The sequence below is a fragment of the Elephas maximus genome, chromosome 17, assembly GCF_024166365.1.
Source record: "Elephas maximus indicus isolate mEleMax1 chromosome 17, mEleMax1 primary haplotype, whole genome shotgun sequence".
In the NCBI taxonomy this organism is placed as follows: domain Eukaryota; kingdom Metazoa; phylum Chordata; class Mammalia; order Proboscidea; family Elephantidae; genus Elephas; species Elephas maximus.
This window is the reverse complement of record NC_064835.1, coordinates 79,347,144-79,372,501: the sequence shown is the minus strand read 5'-3', so window position 1 is coordinate 79,372,501 and position 25,358 is coordinate 79,347,144. Positions and strand designations below refer to the sequence as shown.

Genomic DNA, 25,358 nt, shown 5'->3' with positions numbered 1-25,358 from the left:
CAGAGACTTGGTGAACTACCAAAAAGTATGTTGATATTTAAACTGGGCTCAAAAATGTCACAAAAAGCTAGTATTTTTCAAATTGTTTATACGAACAAATTAATAAAGAATAGGTGTTCTTTGTGGACTAAAGTCCCAAATGATTAAGTTCCTGGGTTTGGTTAATGTCTGAACAGGAACACAAACACTGTGTGGTGATGACTCTCCACCCAAATGACCCAGCTAAGCAGGGTCACAACAGGAGTTCAGCCACAACGTGTTTTCTAAACCTTCAACTACAACAAATGTAAGAAGCCAATTATGTCTTTAAAAATAAAAAGGTTTTATTCAAATTATATGGCATAACTGGAAGGGCTCTACAAATAAGAAGTACCTCATTCTGGAAAAGGGCACTGGGAGTAGGAGAGAAAGAACAGTCACAGGAAACACAATTTTGCAGTCTGAAACTATATCCTCCAGCCTCCTCTACTCACCACTATGCCTTCTCTGCATGAGCAAAACTCTAGTTCACTCCATGTTTCAAATGAGAAGGTTTACTAGTGGGAAAAATACCAATGCTTTTAACCTAAAATAAAAACACCCAAAACCTTATAGGTCTATGGTTTTAAAACATTTAATTCATCCTCTGTTCAAACAAACCTCAGAAATCATTGCAATGTTTATAATATGCAAAAGCAAAGATGTCCTGGATAAAGAAGACTGACAGCATCAGGCCTGCCTCCAGAAGAACTATTCCTCAGCCACCAACTAGATATTCGCATACACTTTGATAAAAATATTAACATTTGGTTTAGAACATGAATGGCTGAGAAAAGAAGTCCTACTGATCACCAACTTCCACTGCACTCAATTTATTCTTTACTGAGAGCACCGTAAATTTTTCCAAATCCCCTTTGCTTTAGAGATGAGAATTGACACCCACGGAAGGTGAGCTTTTGCTCAAGATCCCAAGATCACTAGTAAAGGTAGAATAAACCTACAGTTTTCCTAATTACATATTCTCTCCACTACCTGTCAATTTGCTAGTTCGTGTTTTATGTTTAGACTCCTACATTTTATCTATATGCCTGAACAATGACTACGAAAAAAGGTTTTCCAGAAAAATAACTGATTTCAAATTTACCTCATTACTAGATCTTAACTGAGGGAGGAATGTCATTTTATTTTATCTTCATTTTTCTAACCATTCCAGTTTTTTTAATCAGAAAACATATCTTCTTAAATAGAAATTTAACCACTTTTAATGTAACTCTCTATCTATATACAAATGTTTATTAAAATAAGATGTTCTGTGGCACTCTAACTTTATCACTATGCCCAAAATACCTAGCTGACAGCTCCGAGCTAGCAGAGATGCGGTGCACTGAATTATACATGACTGCCTCCAACGTTTCACTGTCTTAGTAGTGCCATAAAAGTATCTGAAGCACCTCGGTCTTGATTAAAATGCATTTGAGATGTTTTTCACAAGTAATTCCCTTCTATCTGAAACACTCGGAGATTTATATAACATAGCTGGATGTTTATAAAATTTTTCTTCTAATCAATTTCAGGCCATTAGGCAAGCATTTAAAATGGAAACAAAACTGAAGGAAGCTTAGCACTTAGAAAGGATCCTCAGAAAAATAATCACCAAACATAAGCAGACCCTTTGAATAACAAGGAGTTAATAATTCAAATATAGTAGAAGAAAAGACATAACATAACACCTTTTACAACAAAATGGATGAGAAGAATTTACACAGGCTTGGATGAGCTCATTTCAATGTATTTTTACTTCTTGCTCCTGAGGGTACTAACAGGCACCTAGAGTGGTCTAGTCAACTCAGCATTCACACTCACGGCTGCTCGGCAAATTAGCAAAAAGAATGTGTTTCCAAACAAATCTCTTCTTTGTGCTAAGGCTTCGACAATTACTGACAAAGCTTTAAGTTTCAGCAACAATATACTCATATGCCAGAGACAGGCAACAAATGACTCTACAACGTGGTTTAACCTATGAGATGTCAGATGACTAGAAAACACCAAGTCCGTTTGTTGTGGTTATTTGAAAAGTGAAGTAAATTCCATAGCACTCGGCATCGACAGGATGATCCTCTTACATGGAAGTACTTTATTGCTAGGAATAATAATAACCCTTGCAAGACTGAACAAGGTTTGTCCATCAGCGGAGGTCATCAGATTTTCTAACCAAACTGACACATGGCCGCAAAAAGATTAGAAAAATTAATTTTCTCTGCTACCAGAGACACTGATGTATTTCTCAATTGCTGTTCAAGTGCATACACAATTTTGATGAGACAGAAATAACCCAAAAATGTGGGTATATGAGCAGAACAGACTGCTAGAGTCTGCTCAGGGTGAGATCTACGTAAGCCATCTCAAAACTGCAAACGAATTTGTATACCTTCCAGAAGAAAAGGGAGGTTATGCGGGACTCAAACCGACATTCCCCAGGAGTAAAAGTATTGTTTAAGTGATTGGGATGCACGGTTTTAAAACCTAGATGATGGTGAAAAGAACAATAGCCAAAATCAGCCTTGTATATTAACCATTTTTCTACCAAGGATACAGCTAAAAAATGTTCTTCTGGAACAGCAACGTGAGGAATGCCTCAAACCTATTCCCCAGCGAAACCACCAGGACTGGTGAAAATTATTGAAAAACAAAACAAAAACCGATCATTTAAAGTCTCTGAATACCGCGAATGAAGAAACATTTAAGACCTGCTAAGTCTTGGTAAGAACACAAGAGTCTGTGACCCTTGAGCCATGTCCCACTTCTACTCCCCCACCAGCAACAGCTCAATAAACACAGAAAAAGCTTTTAACAAAAGGGAATACCCCTTCATGATAAAAACACTCAACAAAGTAGGACTAGAAGGGAGCTTCCCTAGCCTGGTAAAGAGCAAATACGCAAAATCCACAGCTAACATCATACTTAATGTCGAAAGACGGTGCTTTCCCCCTAAGATCAGGAGCAAGACAAGGATGTCTGCTCTTGCCATTTCTACTCAACATTGTACTAAAGGTTCTAGTCAGGACAATGAGGCAAGAAAATGAAAGAAAAGGTATTCATATTGGAAAGGAAGAAGTCAAAATACCTCTATTTGCAGATGACATGATCTCATATATAAAAAATGCTAAGGAACCCATTAAAACTATTAGAATTAACCAATGTGTTCAGCAAGGCTGGAGAATACAAGATTAATATACAAAAATCAACTATTTCTATACACCTGCAATAAGCAATCCAAAAATGAAATTAAGTAAACAACTCCAGTTACAATAGCATTAAAAAGAATAAAATACTTGGGAATAAATTTAACAAAAGGAGTTCAAAACTTTACTCTGGAAATTACAAAAAAATTGTTGAAAGATACTAAAGAAGATCTAAATAAATGGAGAAACATCTCGTGTTTATGGACTGGAAAACTTAATGTTAAAATGGCGATACTTCCTAGATCAACCTACAAATAGATTCACTGCACACAGTTCCTATCAAACACCCAGCTGATTTTTCTTGCAGAAATTGACAAGCTGATCCTAACATTCATATGCAAATACAAGGGGCACAGAATAGCCAGAATAATTTTGAAAAAGAAGACCAAACTTGGAAACTACACTGTCCAATTTCAAAACTTACTGTGAAGTCACAGTTATCAAGGCTATGTGGGACTGGCATAAAGATAGACACATAGGCTGATAGAATAGAGAGCCCAGAAAAGACTTATCTTTATAAGCCACTGATTCTTGACAACACTGTCAAGACAATTCAATGGAGAATGATTCGTCTTTTCAGCAAAGGAGTCTCGGACAACTGGATATCCAAATGCAAAAGCAATGAAGTTGGAACTCTACCTCACACCATGTTAAAAAAAATTAACAAAAAATGGATCATAGATGTAAATATAAGAATAAAACTCTAAAAATTCTTAGAAGAGAACACAGACATACATCTCTGTGACCCTGGATTAGACAATGATTTCTTGAATAGGATAGCAAGTATAAGCAACAAAGGAAAAAATAGAGTAGACTTCAGTAACATTAAAAACTCTTGTGTTTCAAGCGATGCAATCAAGGAAGTGAAAAGACAACATCGAGAACGGGCAGAAATATTTACAAAGAATACATCTGATATCTAGACCGTATAAAGAACACTTACAAATCAATATAAAAAAGAAAAACAACACAACTAAAAAGTGGATTAAGAATCTGAATAAACATTTCCCCAAAGAAGATACACAAATGGCCAAGAAGCACAAGGTTGACAACAGTAAGCTGCCAGGGTAATGGCAATCAAAGCCACAGTGAGATCCCACTTCACACCTGCTAAGGCAAGAGCAGGTCGATGACGATGTGGAGAAACTGGGACCTTCAGACAGTGCTGGTGACAATGAGAAACAGGACAGCTGCTTTGGAAACCAGTCTGGCAGTTCCCAAAAAGGTAAAACCTACAGTTGCCAGACGACCCATACAATGAATGGATAAATAAAATGTGGTACATACATACAATGGAATATAATTTTGCAATAACAAGAAATGAAGTACTAACATATGTTACGACATGGATAAACCTTGAAAACATTACGCTAAGTGAAGGAAGCCAATAACCAACCACCATATATTCTATGATTCCAGCTATACAAAATATCCAGAATAGCAAATCTATACAGACAAAAAGCAGATCAGTGGTTGCCTAGTACTTGGGGTGTAGAAGAATTTGGGGGAAAATGATGATTGACTGCTTATGCATATGGGGTTTCTTTATAGGGTGATGAAAATATTCCAAAATTGGCTGTAACGATGATTGCACAACTCTGTGACTATACAAAAAACGTTGAATTGTACACTTTAAATGGGTGAATCATATGGATTGTGAATTATATCTCAATAAAGCAGCTATTGAAAAGAAAAGACCACAAAAGGTGTCAATCTCTTTGTACACACTATGCTACATAATAGTTAAACAGGCTTCTTTTACTGGTGAATTTATATTGATGTTTAACAAGAAGTTTATTAACCCGAATGTTTATCAAAATTTTCTGTGAGCCAGAAAAGTTTAAATACCACTGCTCCAGAAAACAGCTTCACATTTTCTCAGGAAGTTAAATATAGGGTTACCATATGATCCAGTATTTCCACTCTCAGGTACATGCTCCCCAAAATTGAAAACGTACATCCACACAAAAACTTGGGTACACATACGTTCACGGCAGCACTATCCATAAGTTAAAACATAGAAACAACCCCAGATCTCCAATTCAAAAATAAACAAAATGTGGTACACATCCATGCAATGAACTACTACTCAGCCAGAGAAAGGAATGAAGTACTGATAGATGCTACGACATGGATGAGCCTTGAAAACATCATACTAAGCGAAAGAAGCCAGACATAAAAGACCACACGTTATATGATTTTATTTATATGGGATGTCTAGGGAAATCCAGAGACAGAAAGGAGATGAGTGGTTTCTAGGTGCTGGGGAGCAGGCAATGAGAAGTGACCATGAATGGGTAAGGGGTTTCTTTCTGGGGTGATGAAAACGTTCTGGTATTAGATCGTGGTGTCGTACAATTCTGTGACTATACTAACCACTTTATTTAGAGGGGTGAATTTTATGGTATGTGAGCTACATTCAGCAACAACAAAAGAACGTTTCTTAACATTACAACTACTAATCAGACGTACAAACTTACCAAAATTCGCTTACGGTCCTTTTCTGATAAAAATTTGACTGGCGGGTATTTCTGGGTGAAGCTGTATAACGTGAAGAGATTAAAAAAAAAAAAAAAAAGTTAGATCTCTCATGTGAATATATCCACCACTGACCACCAAAACAAACACCAGATTTTGAAAATGCTACTTCTCACTCGTCCTCTCTACTACAAAACCAGTGCCGTAGGAGCCAAAGGGTCACTGGCTGGTTTGAATTCAAGTCACATTTCACCTGCTCCTTGTTTAGCTTATGCCTTGAGAGTCTACCCGGGAAAAGCTGAGCAGGCACCAGCTCCACCAATTCAAGTAACAGCACAACATGAGGGAGGAAGGAGGAGTCTCAACATGCTACTTTGGGGCTTGGAAGGGAGAGAGCAGCTGCATGAAGCCACAGCCCCAATGCAGGACACTGTGTCTTGTAAGAGTAAGAATGAAAAATAGGAACCAAGTTTCTTCGCCCCTTTCTGGGCATTTTTCACATTCCATCATCTCCCTTCCTTAACCATGCACCCGGGCAAAACAATCTGGCATCCACACTCCCTGGGCCTCATGGTCTTCTCTGAGCCTATCTTAAGACTCCCACCTCATCTTTCAAAGCCCTCTCAGCTCCCTCCCCTAAGGCGTCATGGGTCCCCAAGCCACAGAAATAGGGGAGTATAACTGGCATCATAAAACATTAAATGAGAGTTAAAGGAAGATTTGAAATACCTATTCTCAAAGTGGCCCAGCTAGAAACACAAATCCTTTAGGTAAAATCAGACGAATCAGCTTAATATTTATTATTTTAACCAGAGAAGCGCTGAGCCAGGAGGCATTGTCTCCGGTCCTCTCCCTGGTCCCGGCATGAACACAGTGCTAGGATAGGGAATGCATTTCCTTAATGACTGCTGAGCTGAACAGGGCATGACAGATCATTACACAGGAGACCCTGAAACAGCTACGTATTTCTCAGCTTCTGAGAAGACTGGAAGCATGCTTAAACTCGAGGGGAAGGGCTTTCTTTTGCTATGCAGAATAATTCCCTTCTTAAGAGTTTCTACATTCTTACAAGGTCAAGTCACTCTTGCAGACTAGAAAAACAGGCAGGCACAGTGGGAGAGTCTGAGGGAACGGTGAGAAAAAATCCTGGCCTTCCCCCCCTTGTGAGCTCCATGACCCCTGAGGAAGACACATCAGGCCTTCCTGCTCCGTTAAGGGAGGTAACAATGGCACCTACTTCAGAGGGTGCTGGGATCAGAGGCTGTTAAGTCTTTAGCGTAGCACCCAGCCCATGGAAAGTAGCATTTTTTGTCAAACCATTTACTTGTTCAGCTGGGAAATGGCAAAGTAACTGCGCATTTTCTGCAGGCGCCCCTCACACCTGTTCCAATTGTCCCCTGATCTCTGAGCTCCTCACATCTGTGACTCCAGCCTTAACTCCAGAAGTTCTGAACCACAACTAGATTTCTCTTTCCTCCCAGCCTGGCTCTCTCCCTACATTTCCCACCTGCTCACTGGCACAACTACTCCTTCGGACACTGGTGGAAACAGTGGCACCATCTTTGACTCGTCATTTTCTTCCATTCACTGTGGAAGTTCAAGAGAAACAAAATTCTCTTTAATCTCAATGATTAGAGAAAGTGGCACAGGGAACATGGGATTACAGCTGAACACTGAAAACTGAAGTGATGAGAGAGGAAACTATGAATTAAGACTAAAACGTGTGCCCAGAGGCACCAAGTACACCAAGGTGGCCACTGACACGAACTTTGGTATCACTAACTTAAAGTCGTGCCAGTCTGAAAGTTAAAAATCAAACTTGAGGTGCTACTTACACTATAAAGAAAACAGTTTTTTTTTTTTTTTAAGTAGGAAATATACTTGGAAGAAATAAAACTCAAGCAAAAGCATAAACTGGCTGACACACATGGCTTCCGAGGTAGGATGGCCTAATAAATACTTCAGACACCACATGCTAAAAGTTTTCATTTAAAAAAATAAAAATACATGGGTTTCTTGCCTTGTTTATCTGAAAAATGTAGCAACGAAGTGTTGGATTTCATATGTATTCTTAAACTTCTTAAAAATAATCTTATACCAGACTTAATGGTCTGACTGAGACTAGAAGGACCCTGGAGGTCATGGTCCTCAGACCTTCTGTTAGCCCAAGACTGGAACCATTCCCAAAGCCAACTCTTCAGACAGGGATTGGACTGGACTATAAGATAGAAAATGATACTGGCAAGGAGTGAGCTTCTTGGCTCAAGTAGGCACATGAGACTAAGAGGGCAGCTCCTGTCCGGAGGGAGATGAGAGGGCAGAGGGAGTCAGAAGCTGGCTGAATGCACACGGGAATACAGGGTGGAGAGAAGGAGTGTGCTGTCTCCTTAGAGGGAGTGCACCTAGGAGTATATAAAAGGTGTATATAAATTTTTGTATGAGAGACTGACTTGACTTGTAAACTTTCACTTAAAGCACAATAAAAATGTTTTAAAAATGATCTTATAATCGACATTCTTCCTTTACAGTTAAGGCTCACAGTCACGCACACAAAGCTGTAAGTAACAGCATGGAGTCCTCCTTAGTATGCAATGCATACTGTGTTTTCTTTCTTTGCAGTCTTGGATGACAGAGCATGTAATTATGGAAGATGATCTTGGCCGTGCCACGCCTTCCGCTGGCAGCTCAGAGTTACTGAGAGTCCCCTGCACACATGCACAGGGCTGGGCCAAGTGGGGCAACCGGGAGATACAGACCTGTTTTAGCAGCTTAAAAAAAAAAAAATCCTGCTGCCATTGAGTCGATTCCGATTTCAACTGGGGTCGCTATGAGTCGGTTAACATCTAAACAAGCTTAAAATCTTACCCAACTCACTGGTTCATCCAATTATTCACTTAGCAAAGAACTACTTAATCAGCCTTCTCAGCACTCTCCCCTCTCTTTTCCCTGTATAAAGATAATCCTCAACTTTCAAAAATGTCCTTATTTCTCATAAGCCACTTGGCTCAAACAGACAAGCTCATCAAGAAAACATTTTCAAGTTATTCTTATCTTGCTAGCGTCAAGGTGATTGTTTGATTGTTCTTCTCACACAATCAAACAGGAAAAATGAGAGCTCCACCAATTTCTACCAAAAAGCCTTTTTAGTCATGTCCATACTTGAGGTTCTAACTGAAGCAAGAGTTTTCGCTCATCTGTCACCTGACTTGCTCAGCCAGCCTGCAGAACACAGCCACTTTTAGAATGAGTGACTGGCAAAGCAGACCCTACTGGCAACCCGTATTCTCCTCTCCTATTTGAATTTGAAAGACAGCTCCCACAGCTTGACAAGAATGACTTACTGGTAAATTCTTTAAGATTAAATTTGTACTTGTGGTTCTCTTTCTGATTTAAAAAGCACAAAGAACAGTGCAAAAATATCGAAGGGAATCCCATAATTCTCATAACTTGAGAGATCTTGTCCGTAAGCCAACTCCTTAGGGACGTTATCTGAGTCAATTTTCTTTCCATAAATAAATAAGTGAGGATTATTTTCTAAAGAAAATGATCACAGGTGGGCAGAGTTTTTGATCAACATAAAATCTGTGGTGGATTATTTTTTTACCAAAAAACAATTTACATTTTAAAAAAGCTTCACTTGAAATCTCTCAAATGATGCCAGTCTTACTGAGGCTCCCAGCCAATGAAATGTAATCTTCACTTAGGTTAAAAGCAGCATAGATTCAGCACCAAATCACACCAACAAGATTCTAAAGCACAAATAACAACCTTCTATTTAGGAAGCCCTGGTGGCGCAGTGGTTAAGAGTTCAGCTGCTAAACAGAGAGTCAGCAGTTCGAATGCACCAGGCGCTCCTTGGAAACCCTATGGGGCAGTTCTACTCTGTCCTATAAGGTTGCTATGAGTCGAAATCGACTCAACAGTAATGGGTTTTTTGGTCTATCACCAAATAAAATGTGCTAAAAAAAAAAAAAGCTGATAACTTTAACTTTTACTCCAGTCAGTATAAACTGAAATTAATAGTTTGCCTGACTGCTCAGTTGAGGACAAGAAGAAAGTGAATGAACACGTTTTGTTTGATGAAATCTTCTCCATCCTATTTCCCCTTTGACCACTTAAAGAAAACACTAAAATTGGTTTCTTCCTTTTTATTCTGCCCTCGACAAAGGCGCACACAATGCTGATGTGTATTGTCAAAACTCAGTGCAAGGAAAAAAAATTATGTAAACTTCAACAAAAGTTTTCATTTTTCTTTCTTAAACTTCTGAAGACCCAAACGTCGCTCTAGCCATACAGAGTTTTCCACATATTCCCCAGGAAAAAGTTTCCGTGCCTGAGTGCAACTGTTTTAGACAAGCAACTGCCTGAGAAAGAATGTGCAACAGAGCCACGAACTCAGGAGAGGAGCAACAAATTCAAAGGGTGAGGAGGACTTTTCTTTCGCATCTGTGATTCAAATAAATTTTTTCACCATATTATACAACTCTTCCGCCTCATCCACTTTACCTGGTCTAAATCCCCAACACTTCCTGATGTATACTCTGGTGACAAAAGCAAATAAATGGCTGAACATGACATTTTACAGGCTCCACCCGTATCTCCTTACACGCTACTATACTGTAGGCCCTCCAAATGGTTTCCTTGGTTTTGAAATTCTGTTTTAAAGACTATATGCTAGAAACCATCCAATCATTTTGCAGGAGATAAGGTAAGGCCTCAACTTCTCTGAAGTGAATTTGCAGAAATTTAGGAATTCACAGGGTGTGAAAAAGAACGATGTCAACAAACCTACGTCCTTTTCTTCTAACTTTCTGACTATTTGAGTATTATACTTAAATGGAGAAAAAACACCAAAAAATTTTATATGGACATTTTTTTAAATCACCACAGTTTGTAGGAAGGACTTATTAAAGAAAGGTCTTTTGAGATCTATGTAGTTGGGCTTCAGGAAGACCCCTTCATGTGAAAGAATATATATATAAAATAAACTTTCTTTTCCTGGAGAGTCTATGGTTCTTATCAGAAATGGCTCTTGATGACAAAAGAAAAACAATTGGGTTTAAAAACATGCTGGATCCAAAACTTTAAAGTAAAAATTTATCTTTTCAGGGAAAGGTTCTATGCCTTGAGAGTAGTCTACATCTTTTATATTATAGAATTAATTGCTCAGTTGAGGTAAACTTAGATATTGACCTTTATATATTATCTGATATTTAATATACTAGACATTTAACTCCCGTAACTAAGAAATAGGCATTTTCCTAAACTTAAAACAAAAAGTACACATACCTTTTTTCCAAGTCTCTGATTTTCTCTCTTAATGGCTCAACAATCTATAATAACAATAACCAAAATTAGTTTTAAAGGAAAAACATAGTCTTCTACCACTTTTACCCCCTTGTGATATTTCAAATTGGCATGACATAATGCAAAAGAGATTTTAATTTCCTCTATAATTTACACACCAATGACTAATGCCAAAGATGAGGAAATTGAAGATTTTTACCAATTTCTACAGTCTGAAATTATCAAACATGCAATCGAGATGCACGGATAATTACTGGTGATTGGAATGCGAAAGTTGGAAACAAAGAAGATCTGTAGTTGGAAAGTATGGCCTTGGTGACACAAACAACGCTGGAGATCACATGACAGAATTTTACAAGAGTCTTATTCATTGCAAACACCTTTTTTCAATACCATAAATGATGACTATACATGTGGTCCTCACTGGATGGAAAACACAGGAATCAAATTGACTACATCTGTGGAAAGAGATGATGGAAAAGCTCAGCATCATCACTCAGAACAAGGTCAGGGGCCAATTGCAGAACAGACTATCAATTGCTCATATGCAAGTACAAGCTGAAGCTGAAGAAAACTGAAACAAGTCTGCAAGAGCCAAAATACAACTTCAGGTATATTTCACCTGAATTTGGAGACAATTTCTAGAATAGATTTGACACACTGAACACTAATGACCGAAGACCAGACAAGTTGTGGGATGACATTAAGGGCATCATATGTGAAAAAACCAAGAGGTCACTAAAAAGACAGGAAAGAAAGAAATGACCAAAATGATGTCAGAAGAGACTGAAACTTGCTCTTGAATAAATAGCTAAAGTGAATGGAAGAAATGATGAAGTAAAAGCTCTGAACAGAAGATTTCAAAAGGCAGCTCGAAAAGAGAAAGTAAGGTATTACAAAGAAATGTGCAAAGACCTAGAGTTAGAAAACAAAAAGGGAAGAACTTGCTTGGCATTTCTCAAGCTCAGAGAACTGAAGAAAAAATTCAAGTCTTAAGTTGCAGTTTTGAATGATTCTATGGTCAAAATATTGAATGATGCAGGCAGGAAGCACCAAAAGAAGATGGAAGGAATATACAGAGTCACTGTACCAAAAAGAATTGGTCGACGTTCAACCATTTCAGGAGGTAGTATATGACCAAGAACCAATGGTATTGAAGGAAGAAGTCCAAGCTGCACTAAAGGCATTGGGGAAAAACAAGGCTCCAGGAATTGACGGAATACCAAAAGAGATGTTTCAACAAATGGATGCAGCGCTGGAGATGTTCGCTCGTCTATACTAAGAAACCTGAAGACAGCTACCTGTCCAACCGACTGGAAGAGATCCATATTTGTGCCCTTTCCCAAGAAAGGTGATCCACCAGAATGCAGAAATTATCAAACAATATCATTACTATCAGATGCAAGTAAAATTTTGCTAAAAATAACTCAAAAATGGTTGCAGCAATACATCAACAAGGAACTGCCAGAAATTCAAGCAGGATTCTGAAGTGGACATGGAACAAGGGATATCATTGCTGATGTCAGATGATGTTGGCCGAAAGCAGAGAACACCAGGAGGATGTTTACCTGTGTCTTACTATGTGAAGGCATTCGACTGTATGGATCAGACCAAAATATGGATAACACTGCAAATAATGGGAACTCCAAAACACTTAATTGTGCTCCTGAGGGACCTGTACATAGGCCAAGAGGCAGTGGTTCAAACAGAACAAGGGGATACTGCATGGTTTAAAATCAGGAAAGATCTGTGTCAGGGTTGTAGCCTTTCACCATACTTATTCAGTCTATGGAAACCCTGGTGGTGTAGTGGTTAAGTGCTACTGCTGCTAGCCAAAGGGTCAGCAGTTCAAATCCGCCAGGCGCTCCTTAGAAACTCTATGGGGCAGTTCTACTCTGTCCTATAGGGTCGCTATGAATCGGAATCGACTCGACGGCACTGGGTATTCAGTCTATATGCTGTGCAAATAATCTGAGAAGCTGGACTACATGAAGAAGAACGTGGCATTAGGATTGGTAGAAGGCTCATTAACAACCCGTGATACACAGATGACACAATCTTGCTTGCTGAAAGCGAAGAGAACTTGAAGCACTTACTGATCAAGATCAAAACCATGGCCTTCAGTATGGATTACACCTCAACATAAAGAAAACAAAAATCCTCACAACTGCACCAATAAGCAACATCATAACAAACGGAGAAAAGTTTGGAGTTGTCAAGGATTTCATTTTACTTGGATCCATAATCAACGCCCACGGAAGCAGCAGTCAAGAACTCAAACAACGTACTGCATCGGGCAAATCTGCTGCAAAAGACCTCTTTCAAGTGTTGAAAAGCAAAGACGTCATTTTGAGGACTAAGGTGTGCCTGACCCAAGCCGTGGTATTTTCAACCACCTCATAAGCATGCAAATTTGGACACTGAATAAGGAAGACAGAAGACGAACTGATGCCTTTGAATTATGGTGTCGGTGAAGAATACTGAGTGTACCATGGACTGCCAGAAGAAGGAATAAGTCTTTATTGGAAGAAGCACAGCCAGAGTGCTCCTTGGAAGCAAGGATGGCGGGATTCCATCTCACATACTTTGGACGTGTTATCAGAAGGGATCAGTTCCTGGAGAAAGACATCATGCTTGGCAAAGTAGAGGGTCAGCAAAAAAGAGGAAGGCCCTTGGTGAGATGGACTAACACAGTGGCTGCAACAATGGGCACAAACACAGCAATGACTGTGAAGATGGGCAGTATTTTGTTCTGTTGTACACAGGGTTGCTATGAGTCAGAACTGACTCAACGGCACCTAACAACAACATAATTCATTTCCAGTTTGAATTAAGACATACTGCGTGAACCAAAATTCTAGACTCTAGATAATAAACTATATGTTAGAACTCTTACTCAACAGATGCCCAGGTCTTTGAGAAAAATTAACCTTTCTGCTTATTTATCTTACTTGGAGCGATGCAAAAGGTGTTTCAGGCTCATAAAAACAGGCAGACTACCACCACCTTTTCTGGAACAAAAGAATCCCCTAAGTTTCTTTTCCAGAACAATGGAATTCCGTTAAGTGTTGTCCACAAAAGCTTAACATTTTATTTCAACAATTATGCGCAGTTCTACTCTGTTGTATAGGGTCGCTACGAGTCGGAATCGACTCGTCGGCACTGGGTTTGTCGGGTATCCATGTTATCAACTCATAAATTATGTCCATGTTATCAACACATAAATTACAGGCTGTGAATCAAGCCATGTCCATGTGTGTTAACACCCATGAGATCTGACAGAACAAGCAAGAGCAATCCAAGGTCTTCCCTACAACTCCACCATCTGGCTTCAAATCAAATCTTCAACAAGTGAATGACTCCCCAACCTCTCCCACAATCCCTGTTACAACAATTGACACATCTATATTTACTGACCAAAATATAAGCACGTATTTTAAAACACGAGGTGCATAATCAACCAATTACAGTTGTCGCTGAGTCGACTGCCACTCATGGCGACCCCATGTGTGTCAGAGCAAAGCTATATTCATAGGGTTTTCAATCACTGGTGTTTTGGAAGTAGATCACCAGGCCTTTCTTCCGAGATGCCTATGGGTGGACTCAAACTTCCAACCTTTCAGTTAGCCAAGCATGTTAACATATGTACCACCCAGGGTCTCCTTAATCAACCAGAAGGTGTTAGTTCTCAATTAGTTAGGTATGACTTCCTCATGTGTAGACAGTATGACTTCCTCATGTGTAGATATGGATGTTCTTTATGACTGTCAAGTCCAGGCATCTGATTTGTGCTTATTTTTTCTTTCAGCATCTTCTCAGGTGAGTGGATGCCGACACTTGCTCCATCCCTGGTAAAGGTAATTACTTTCTTTTCTCTAAGGACTTCTGGAAAGGCTCACCTGAAAAGTCATGTAAAAGTTTAAATCGATTTTACCTTTCAGGCAGAATTTGCTTTGATATATCACATCCTTATAAAATGGGGCAAATATTGACTCAGAGAGTGCACCTGCTGGATAACAAACACAAAGTCTTCTCTCAAATAAGGGAATAATTTTTTGAGAGATGGTTTCAAAATCTTAGAACACCATAAAGTTGCCACAATAAAGACACTAACACAAGCAGAGGAAGCAAAATTGGCAAATATGTTGATAAAATAGAAGCAAAATATGGCAAATAGACTAACCTCTTCAATCTTGCTCTCAATTTTTAGTTCACCGTTTTCCTGGATAGACCTGTTGAGCAAAAAACTACAAAACTGAGATCAGTTGAAAGGCTTTGTGACTTTAAGAGTTGTGTCTGAATAAATTACTGTAACACAAACGTAGGGTGGGAGAGGATCATACCTTCCTTCCCGGCATCAGTCATGTGTACATACTTCCTTCAGGGGCCTCAGGGAAACAGAAGCCAACTTGGGGGAAGGAATCTCCTCAAGTCAATCATGAATGAACATGCTCAATCTTACCTAATATATTGTTTCCATTAAACTAATCTCACCTCTACCTTACACCTAACATGATAAAATTAAAGATAGTAAGTTCATCTACAGGAGTACATGTTTATCTGCTGGAGTTTCCTGGGAATTTAATGCAAAATTTTTTCCAAGTTTAAAAAAAAACAGAATGCCTTTAAATGGATCTGAGCACCACACCTAGCCCCCACAGAAGTCTCTTTATCGAGGAGACAGGCACAGGTCCCCACGGTAGGAATCAGATCAACGCTGCCCCACCCACCTTGCAAAGCCACCTCAACATGGAAGGCTTAGTGGGGGCACAGTAACCACAGGTTACCCTCGGAGCTAGGCTTGTGTGCAGCGGCATTAAAATTCCAGTCCCAATTCATCAGCTCACAATCATGATTGCTATCCCGTATTTTTTAATACAAAGAAATACAAAGCAATGTGGATTTTTCTGAAAATTTAAAACTATACTAAAAGCTCCAAATTTGTCTTCACAATGAATGCTTATTGCTTTTTGTCCAGTTAAAATAAAAAGGTTATCTTCTGTTTGGTTAAAAAGAAAATCAACACTAGAATTTTACAAGTGTCCTTCCTGACCTATCACAAGCGCAGATATCGCACACACGCGCCAGGCGGCTTCCTGGGGCCACCTGTATCTACTAGTCTGTCCCTCTGGGGCCACGGACCACCATCTTCTCTCGAAGACAGCTCTCTTCTGAAAAGGTTTTGGAAAAGCCCCCGTATTCCTCCTCAAGTGGCCCAGAAATGCAATTCACATCTTGGAAGTGTGAAAGGCAGGGTTAAGTGTCTACTATCCACACAAGGAGGAGCGGGACGAGACGGACAACACAGTGGAGCAGATGCCCGCCGCATCAAGACTGATCTTTACCTGCGGGCTTTCCTCAAACATCAAAATCAGCTGCACTGTTCGAGATGATAGAGGATTCTAGAAACGGCCCAGATGTGTACCGAATAGCAAAGAAAGTCAGCATTTCCTTTAAAAATACTTTTCTCCCAAACCACGTCATCATATGTAACAAGTGAAATGTGTCTGTAAAACTCAACTCCATTATCTTAGTGAAAAAAAAAAGAAAAATTACCTCATATTAACGAAGTTGCCCCACACAGCTGTAAGGGAAAAAAAAAAAGACAATATTTAAGTTCACGACATTTAGAAATTCCCATTCATAAGATTTTAAATCTTTACAATTTTAAACAATATTTTAAAGTTCGCTTAGAAACCTAAATCATAGTTCATCAAGACGATAAAATGCACTTTGTACTCCAAAGAGTTTGGTCTGACTAAAAAGAATTGAAAACACGATCTTTTATAGCCATCCAGGTTTAGCATGAGGAGCCCTGGTGGTGCAGTGGTTAAAGCACTCGGCTGCGATCCCAAAGGTCAGCAGTGGTGATTCGAACCCACCAGCCACTTCACAGGAGACAGACGTGGCAGTCTGCTTTCGTAAAGATTTACAGCCTTGGAAACCCCATGGGGCAGTTCTACTCTGTCCTGTGGGGTCGTAATGAGTCGGAATCAACTAGACAGCAACGGGGTTTTTTGATGTTGCTGTTTTTATGGATTCATGAATAAGTTTCAGCAAGTCTTGGCGGGAGGGGAGTCCCTTTAAAGTGCATGCAACATCATGCATCCATGGCTTTCAAAGATTCCCAAATGAGTTCAAGACCCCAAACAAATTAAGACTCAGCAATTCAGAATCCAATAAAAGCCTGGAATTTTAAGAGGTGCATTTATTTTAGGAAAGGAAGAGATTTGGGGGTCCTTGAATAGGCAGGCCACACAAGGCAAATTTCTCACCAGGAAGGAACCGAGGCCTGGGGCAGCAATTTCATTTACTGTATCTTAAGTCTCGGGATAATGCTGGATCAGACACGACGACCAATTCCATTTAAACCTGCACATTTTAGGCGGCTGCCGTACTGGTTGGCATGTTTTTATTGGGTATTCTGATCCATTTTTTAAGCTGGAAAGCATACACACTTTTATAATAAGTCCTGAGAAGAAGTGTGTCTTGTGAAAGCTGCTCTCTTGCCCCTTCACAAGGGCACACACCTATGTAACAATGCATACACGGCGTGCCCGCACGCAAGCACACCACAGTCTAAAACATTCTTATTACCAGCCTGCAAAATGCTCATCAGCTCTGCCTAGTGGTGTGAGACAGCACCGGCGGCACTGGTGTTCACGCACAGCTCTCTGTACAACGCTTACTTGCTCCTTCACTAGCCATTCACCCACCAAGCTGTGCTGCAGGTGCGTGCACAGGAGAGCAGGCACAACAATCTCACCACCTGGAAGGCAACACAGACAAACCACTGCGGGAGAGGGACTATAACTGAATGCAATATGATGCGCACGGTGAACCCCAAGAGAACAGGGCCTGGAGGAGGTTTCCCAGGAAGGTGAGGCCAAGCTGACTAGAAGCTGTAGGAGTCCATTCACAGACTCTGGAAAGAGGCATTACTTCACTGATACAGTTGAGCACCAGCCACGGGCAAGACAAGGCGCTGGGGAATTGACACAGATAATTAAGACCCAGTTGTTGAGGGGTGGAGCAGTCACAGGAGAAGGGACTTGCCCACAAACAGCCATAAGAGAGGACGGTGGGGAGAGAGGGCACTAATGCAGGCCTCTTTTTAATTCCAACATTATTTACTGAGCCCCAGCTAGGAGCCAGGCAGTATGTGAGGTCTTGCAGCAATGGTTCCCAATCCAGGCTGATTTTGAGCATTGAGAAGGCTCTCCCAGGCCCAGTAATGATGGAGAATGGGGACGGGGTGCAGTAAAGGGGATCTGCATTCTCCTATCTCAGCCAATAAAATCCAGTGCTTTCCAGGGTGACCCAGGCCCTACGAGGCCTGCACTTCAGAATTGCCTCAGACTACCAGGATAAGAATCTCTGCAGAGGGGTCCTGGCATCTGTATTCTCAAGTGTCCCAGGTGTCCTATGGGATCTGGTTACCTGACTCGGTTATACCTCACACACTGCCTATTTCTCTGTTCTCAAAGACCTGGCTCAAGCCACTCTGGCCCCCAGCGGTTTCTCCCACTTCCAAGCCTGCTCCTACCTCAGGGCCTTTGCACTGACTCTACTCCACCTGCCTCCCTCCATAGCTTCGTTCAGGTCTCAGTCCAAAAGTTACTTTCTCCAAGAAACCTCCCTTACCACTCTCTACCATAGTATTCCCACCCCAACCTCTTCCCTCCTTATCCTCACTTGGCTTTCCTTTTCCTCACAGCACTCGTCACCGTCAGATACATTATCTACTTATCTATAAATTTCTGTTTATTGTCTATGTCCCCCCAATAAAATGTTTAAGCTCCAAAAGAGCAAAGATTCCCTATGTCTGCTTCACTGCTGTTATCTATGGCACGGAGAGACACACACGTAATATACGCTCACTAAATATTTACTGAAATGGTGAACGAGAAGCTCCCCAAAATGACAGGGAATCACCACTGTAAGGCCCACCCACTGCCGTCAAGTCAATTCCAACTCATAGCGACCCTATAGGACTGAGTAAAACTGCCCGATAGAGTTTCCAAGGATCGCCCGGCTGATTCGAACTGCTGACCTCTTGGCAAGCAGCCATAGCACTGAACCACTATGCCACCAGAGTCTCCTCCGCTGTAAGGCCGGAGTCTGCAAATTTTTTCAGTAAAGGTCCAGAAAGTAAATATTTTCGTCTTTGTGTGCCACGTGATCTCTGTTACAGCTCCTCAAATCTGCCGCTGTGGGGTGAACAAAGTCAACAGTAAATACACGAAAGCAAGGTTGTGTTCTGGTACAACTTTATTTATGGCCACTGAAACTTAAATTTGATAAAATGTCCATGTCCATGGAACACCTTCCTTCTTTTGATACCTTTTTCAGCCATTTAAAAACTGAACACTTTCTTAGCTTACTGGCCTTATCAGGACAGCAGGCTAGGCTGGCCTCTGAGCTACCGTGTGCAGACCTCTGCTCTAGGGAATGCGAGCATGAATAGGTATAATTCCAACCCAGGGGCTTCTGGGCCTTGAGGAGAAACAGACAACAGTCACCTAGGTAGAATACAGGTCAGAGAATGAAAGGCCCCCCAGAGTGCTGTGGGAGCAGAAAGGAGAAGACAGGGCACCTGTGAAGATGGGTGTGGGCGGCACGTAGGAGGGGCCATTTGTACTGGGCTTTGAAAGAGATGCTCTGGAGACAGGGACAGGAGGGCAGTGAAGGCGTTCCCAGGAGTGGAAGAGGAGGCTGCAAGGTCAATTTGGGCCGGCACAATTTTTTTTAAACAAATCCCTCAGGCGATTCTGTTAATAAACCAAATGTGGGCACCATGGCTTTACCTTTTATAGCATTCCAAGAAAGCTAGGCTCCGGTTTGTAGGCAATGAGTAACCACTTTGATAAAGGACAGTGAGATGCTCCAGACTGTTTTAGCCTAACTGCGAGCAGCAGTGTGAGGGACAGTGGGCAAGGGAAACGGTGAGCAAGGCCAAGGGGCAATTGATGGCAATAATTTGTGGGGGCTGAGAGTAAATGCAGGGGGTACACAGCTAATGACTGTAATTGCTGCTAGTAAGTTTTACACCTGTAAAAAGTTGAATTGGGAAAAGTTGTGTGATAGACATATTTACAATGATGACAAAAAATAAAAAAAGAGCTGCCGAGGCTGCTTATGTACAACCAGACACCTCATGGGATTTGGTTTCTTGGTTTGGAGGTTTAGGGTCATGGTTTCATGGGACATCCCAGTTAATTGGCTTAATAACATGTTTGCTGCTTCTGTTCTACCTCCTAGTTCACTGCATAGTGCCTGAGGTCTTAAAAGCTTGCAAGCAACTATCCAGAGGCACAACAATTGGTCTTGTTTGCTTGGAGCAATAGAGGAAGAAAGAGAGTCAGAAACAGGAGGAGGAAATATGGGGCTAATCGCCTCCATGAACAACTGCTTGCTTTACCACAAGACCAGAAAAACTGGGTGGAGCCTGGCTACCTATCATGGATTGAATTATGTCCCCCCAAAAATGTGGGTATCGATTTGGCAGGGCCATGATTTCCAGCAATGTGTGGTTGTCCACCATTTTGCAATAGTAATTTTATGTTAAAAAGGATTAGGGTAGGATTGTAACAACACCCTTACCCAGGTCCCATCCCTGATCCAATGTAAAGGGAGTTTCCCTGGGGTGTGGCCTGCACCACCTTTTATCTCTCACGAGATAAAAGGAAAGGGAAGCAAGCAGAGAGTTGGGGACCTCATACCACCCAGAAAGCAGTACTGGCAGCAGAGCACATCCCTTGACCCAGGGCCCCTGCTTGAAGAAGCTCCTAGTCGGGGGGAAGATGGATGAGAAGGTCGACAGAGAGAGAAAGCCTCCCCCTGGAGCTGACACTCTGAACTTGGACTTTCAGCCTACTTTACAGTGAGAAGCCAAACTTCTCTTTGTAAAAGCTATCGACTTGTGGTATTTGTGCTACAGCAGCACTCGATGACTATGACACAACCATTATTGAACGTTTTGATCAAAGATTCTGTACAGGAAAGGTGATCCAAAGTGAAGGATACAGAGAAAAGAATTTCAAATTCTCCTGGAATCCAGGCTTCCTGGAGCTATGGAGGCTGGATGAACCCCTGAAACCACTGGCCTGAGATAATCTTTAAATCTTAAATCAAAAATACTCCCCGAAGTCTTCTTAAAACCAAACAATGATTTAGCTTAACTAGCAAAAAATGTTTGCCTTGAGCATTACACTCTTTTAAGAACTATCTATATGGCATAAAATTGACAACAACAACTCGAAAGATTAAATAGGAAGCTTAGGGGGGCTGTGAGTTACTGTTAACGGGGCAGAAACAACTCAGAAAAGATGGGTGAGAATGGTTACACAACTCAAAGAATGTACTCAATGTCACTGAATTGTACGTGTAGGAACTGTTGAAACGGTGTGTTTCGCTGTGTATAACTCAACAACAACAACAAAATAATAAAATTTTTAAAAAATATATGCAGAGGGTAGAGCTGGCAAGGCCTGGGGATGGGCAATGAGTCAGGGTGAGGTGACAGGTCTCAGAATTCGCTGGGTCTTCTGGTCTGGATGACTGCGAGGATGGTGATGTCACCCAGACAAGGGCACCAACGGTGGAGGACTACTGGTGAAGAGGACAGTGGTTAGGAAAGGCACAAGCTCGGCCAGAGTTATCCTGCAGCGATCCACACAAAGATGTCTAGTAGGCAGGAAGAAACTGGGGACTGGAGCCTGGAAGATCAGCATCAGTCAGAGATGCAGACATGAGACCTGCATGAAATTAACACACTGGAAGTTCACTAGAACTTGGCACTACATCCAACTGGGTGGTAACCACAGCCTAGAGGGATCCCTTGACAATGCCATGGTACGCCTTCTAGTAAGAGTAACAAGATCAGTATCGCTGCCATTTATTGAGCACCTATCCCATGCCAGACTGGTGCCCTGGTGGTGCAGTGGTTACGAGCTACTAACCAAAAGGTTGGCAGTTCGAATCCACCAGCCACTCCTTGTTAATTCTATGGGGCAGTTCTACTCTGTCCTATAGGGTTGCTATGAGTTGGAATCGACTTGACCTCAATGAGTTTTATTCCACGTCAGGCCTTTTCACACACTGTTGTTTCTAGTCACAAGGTTATGTTATTACCCATTTCAAAGCGAGAAGATGAAAGTCAAAAGGTATTATGTGACTTGCTCAAAGTACAGCTAGTAACCACCCAAACCCCCATGATACCACTTCCAAGTGTGAGGTCTTCATTCCAAGACCTGAGATCTGTCAAGAGGCTCCAGAGTAATTCATATCTGTGAACACACAGAGTAGTGCCTCTGAAGAAAGGCATCTTAATGTTTTCCAAACGTGTCACGGCCGTTTTTCCCTAGCCTCTAAGCTAGGGAACCCCTTACCCTGGACACCGTGTAGCGTGTGTTCAAAATGAAAACGAGCGGTATTAAGCTCTATGAATCCCTTAGGCGGGGAAGGGCAGAGTACTCAAACGCTGCAGATGCTCCCCGTCTGAGGAGAATTAATAACGATCACAACCTTCCACATCCTCAGGCCAAAAACGCATCAATTTACGGAAGTGTTCAAAACAGAAATCCTGTAAAAACAAGGGCACCTTGAGCTCATTTAAAGTGAGTGCTGTTTACAGGGAGGAGCCCTGGTAGTGTAGTGGTTAAGCCCTTGGCTGCTAACTGAAAAGTTGGCAGTTCGAACCCACCAGCTGCTCCAGGGGAGAAAGATGTGGCAGTCTGCTTCTGTAAAGATTCTGAAAACCACTGCCATCGAGTCAATTCCAATTCACAGTGACCCTATAGGACAGATGAGAACTGCCCCATAAGGTTTCTCTATAGCCTTAGAAACCCTATGGGGCAGTTCTCCTCTGTCCTAGAGGTTGCTGTGAACAGGAAAGGCCCGGCAGGCACAGGACAGAACCACTGTTGACAGATAAAATTCCAGGAATACTTATTAACGTATGATACTGTTGTATGTTCTGCTGCTGTTCATAAGGTTTTCACTGGCTAATGCTTTTCAGAAGTAGACTGCCGGGTTCTTCTTCCTAGAATTGTGGTGTTGGCAAAGAATATTGAATATACCATGGACTGCCAAAAGAATGAACAAAATCTGTCTTGGAAGAAGTACAACCAGAATGTTCCTTGAAGCAAGGATGGCAAGACTGCGTCTTACATAATTTGGACGTGTTGTCAGGAAGGATCAGTCCCCGGAGAAGAACATCATGCTTGGCAGAGTACAGGGTCAGTGGAAAAGAGGGAGATCCTCAACGAGGTGGACTGACACAGTGGCTGCAACAATGAGCTCAAGCATAACAATGACTGTAAGGATGGTGCAGGACCGCACAGTGTTTCGTTCTGTTGTGCATAGGGTCGCTATGAGTCGGAATCGACTCGACGGCACCTAACAACAACAACAACTGTTGTATGGTTCCATTGTTTCACTTTGCTTACTGTCCTTCTCAAGGTTTTCTCAGTGTTAACTGCAATAAAATGCTTAATCCAACTGTAACACTTTTGTTTGCTCAACTCTAACTGCAAAGCTGTACAGTTACATTGTATTTTTTTACAGGAAAGGAGAATTCCACCCCAACACTTCTAAAACTTGGCCCAAAGTTCTTGGACATTCCTCTCATCAAGAGATGGGATTTATGTTTCCTTCCCTTGAATGGGAAACCCTGGTGGCGTAGTGGTTAAGAGCTATGGCTGCTAACCAAAAGGCTGGCAGTTCAAATCCACCAGGCGCTCCTTGGAAACTCTATGGGGCAGTTCTACTCTGTCCTACAGGGTCACTAGGAGTCGAATTCGACTCAACGGCAGATGGTTTGGTGGTTTGGTTTCCCTTGAATGAGGTGGGTTTGGGACTGCTTCCGCCCACAGAGAACAGAGGAAGGGGACACTATGTGCCTGTTGAAGCTGGATGATAAAAGGCCATGTGGCTTCTACCGTGTTTAATGGGAACACTCTCTCGGAGTCCTGAGCCTTCCTGTAGTAAGTCTGCCTAACCCAAAACTAGAAAGGCCATGTTCAGGTGCTCAGTGCTAGCTGAGTCTATCCATCAGGTGACACCTGTGTGGGAAGAAGCCATCCTGGAGGTGGAGTCTCCAGCCCCAGCAGTTTCAGTCATCCCAACTGAGGTCCCAGGGATCATGAAACAAAGACCCATCCCCATTTTAAATTCGTGAACCACAGACTCCAGGAGCATAGCAGTGTGGTGGTTGTTTTATGGGCACCCTGGTGGCACAGTGCTTAAAACTTGGCTGCTAACCAAAAGGCCAGTGGTTCAAATCCTTAGAAACCCTATGGGGCAGTTCTACTCTGTCCTACCGAGTCACTATGAGTCGGAATCGACTCAGTCGCGGTGGGTTTTGGTTTAGGTTGTTTTATATTACTAAGACTTGAAGCAGCTGGTTAAGCAGCAAATATAACAGGAAACAAATACAGACAGGCATCTGTCTCCCTTTAATCTACGAACGTTCTGATATTGGTCTTAGTCCTCAAATCAATCTCGGTCTTAGCCCTCAGATTAATTTAGGTATAAAAAATTTTTTAAAAACCAAACCAGTTACTGTTGAGTTGATCCCGACTCATAGCGACCCTACAGGACTGAACAGAACTACCCTATAGAGTTTTCAAGGAGCACCTGGAGGATTTGAACTGCTGACCTTTTGGTTAGCTGTAGCTCTTAACCAATATCCCAAATAGGTTTCCAATTCAGGTACACAGGGTTAAATTTCTCCCCATTTGATGCACTCCCTACCAAGGCATCTGTACCCCCTCCTCAGGCTGAAGGAACAGCTTTGCACCGAGACTCACCACCTGGGTCATAAGCCTGGGTCAAGGCTGAAGTCCTAGAGAAATGCTGACTACCCCCAACATCCGGGCCGATGGCCCCCCACCGTCCGGGCCGACGGCCCCCACCTGACCCTACACTTCCAGGCCCCGTCTGGACTGAAAAAGAAACCCACCTCTCAATTAGCCAACAAAACATTAAATACGCATAAGAAAGACGCCCCTCAACATTCCACTACTCTGGAAACCAGCCAATATTTGACTTACCTTAAAAAATAAAAACATGCATGACTCATAAGAAGTGTATCAAAAGCTTTATTTAAACTGATCAGAAGGTACAAATTAGATGAATATTATTCCATTTTTAATTCGTCAAGTAAGAAGGACAGATGTGTGGAAGCGAAGGGTTTTCCAGTCTCCAGTGTCCGCCGCAAGAATTAGGTCCTGAGAGGTCAGGTAGCATAAAACGAAGAGCTGTTTTGGTTTTTTGTTTGTTTCTCAGTTGTGATCCAGTCCACTCTGACTCACTGCGACCCCAAGTGTCAGAGCAGTTTGAAAATGGATC

General features: G+C 41.7%; 1 protein-coding gene across 1 annotated transcript in view; it reads right to left on the bottom strand.

Moving 5' to 3' along the window:
* Positions 1 to 25,358, bottom strand: part of UXS1 (UDP-glucuronate decarboxylase 1) — a 110,598-nt gene that overhangs the window by 60,348 nt on the left and 24,892 nt on the right. Inside the window, exons 2-5 of the mRNA XM_049856974.1 lie at positions 16,563 to 16,590; positions 15,190 to 15,238; positions 10,989 to 11,032; positions 5,702 to 5,762 (exon numbers count right to left, since the gene is read on the bottom strand). Of these exons, the coding sequence (XP_049712931.1) occupies positions 5,702 to 5,762; positions 10,989 to 11,032; positions 15,190 to 15,238; positions 16,563 to 16,590 (182 nt within the window). The remainder of the gene's footprint in view (positions 1 to 5,701; positions 5,763 to 10,988; positions 11,033 to 15,189; positions 15,239 to 16,562; positions 16,591 to 25,358) is intronic.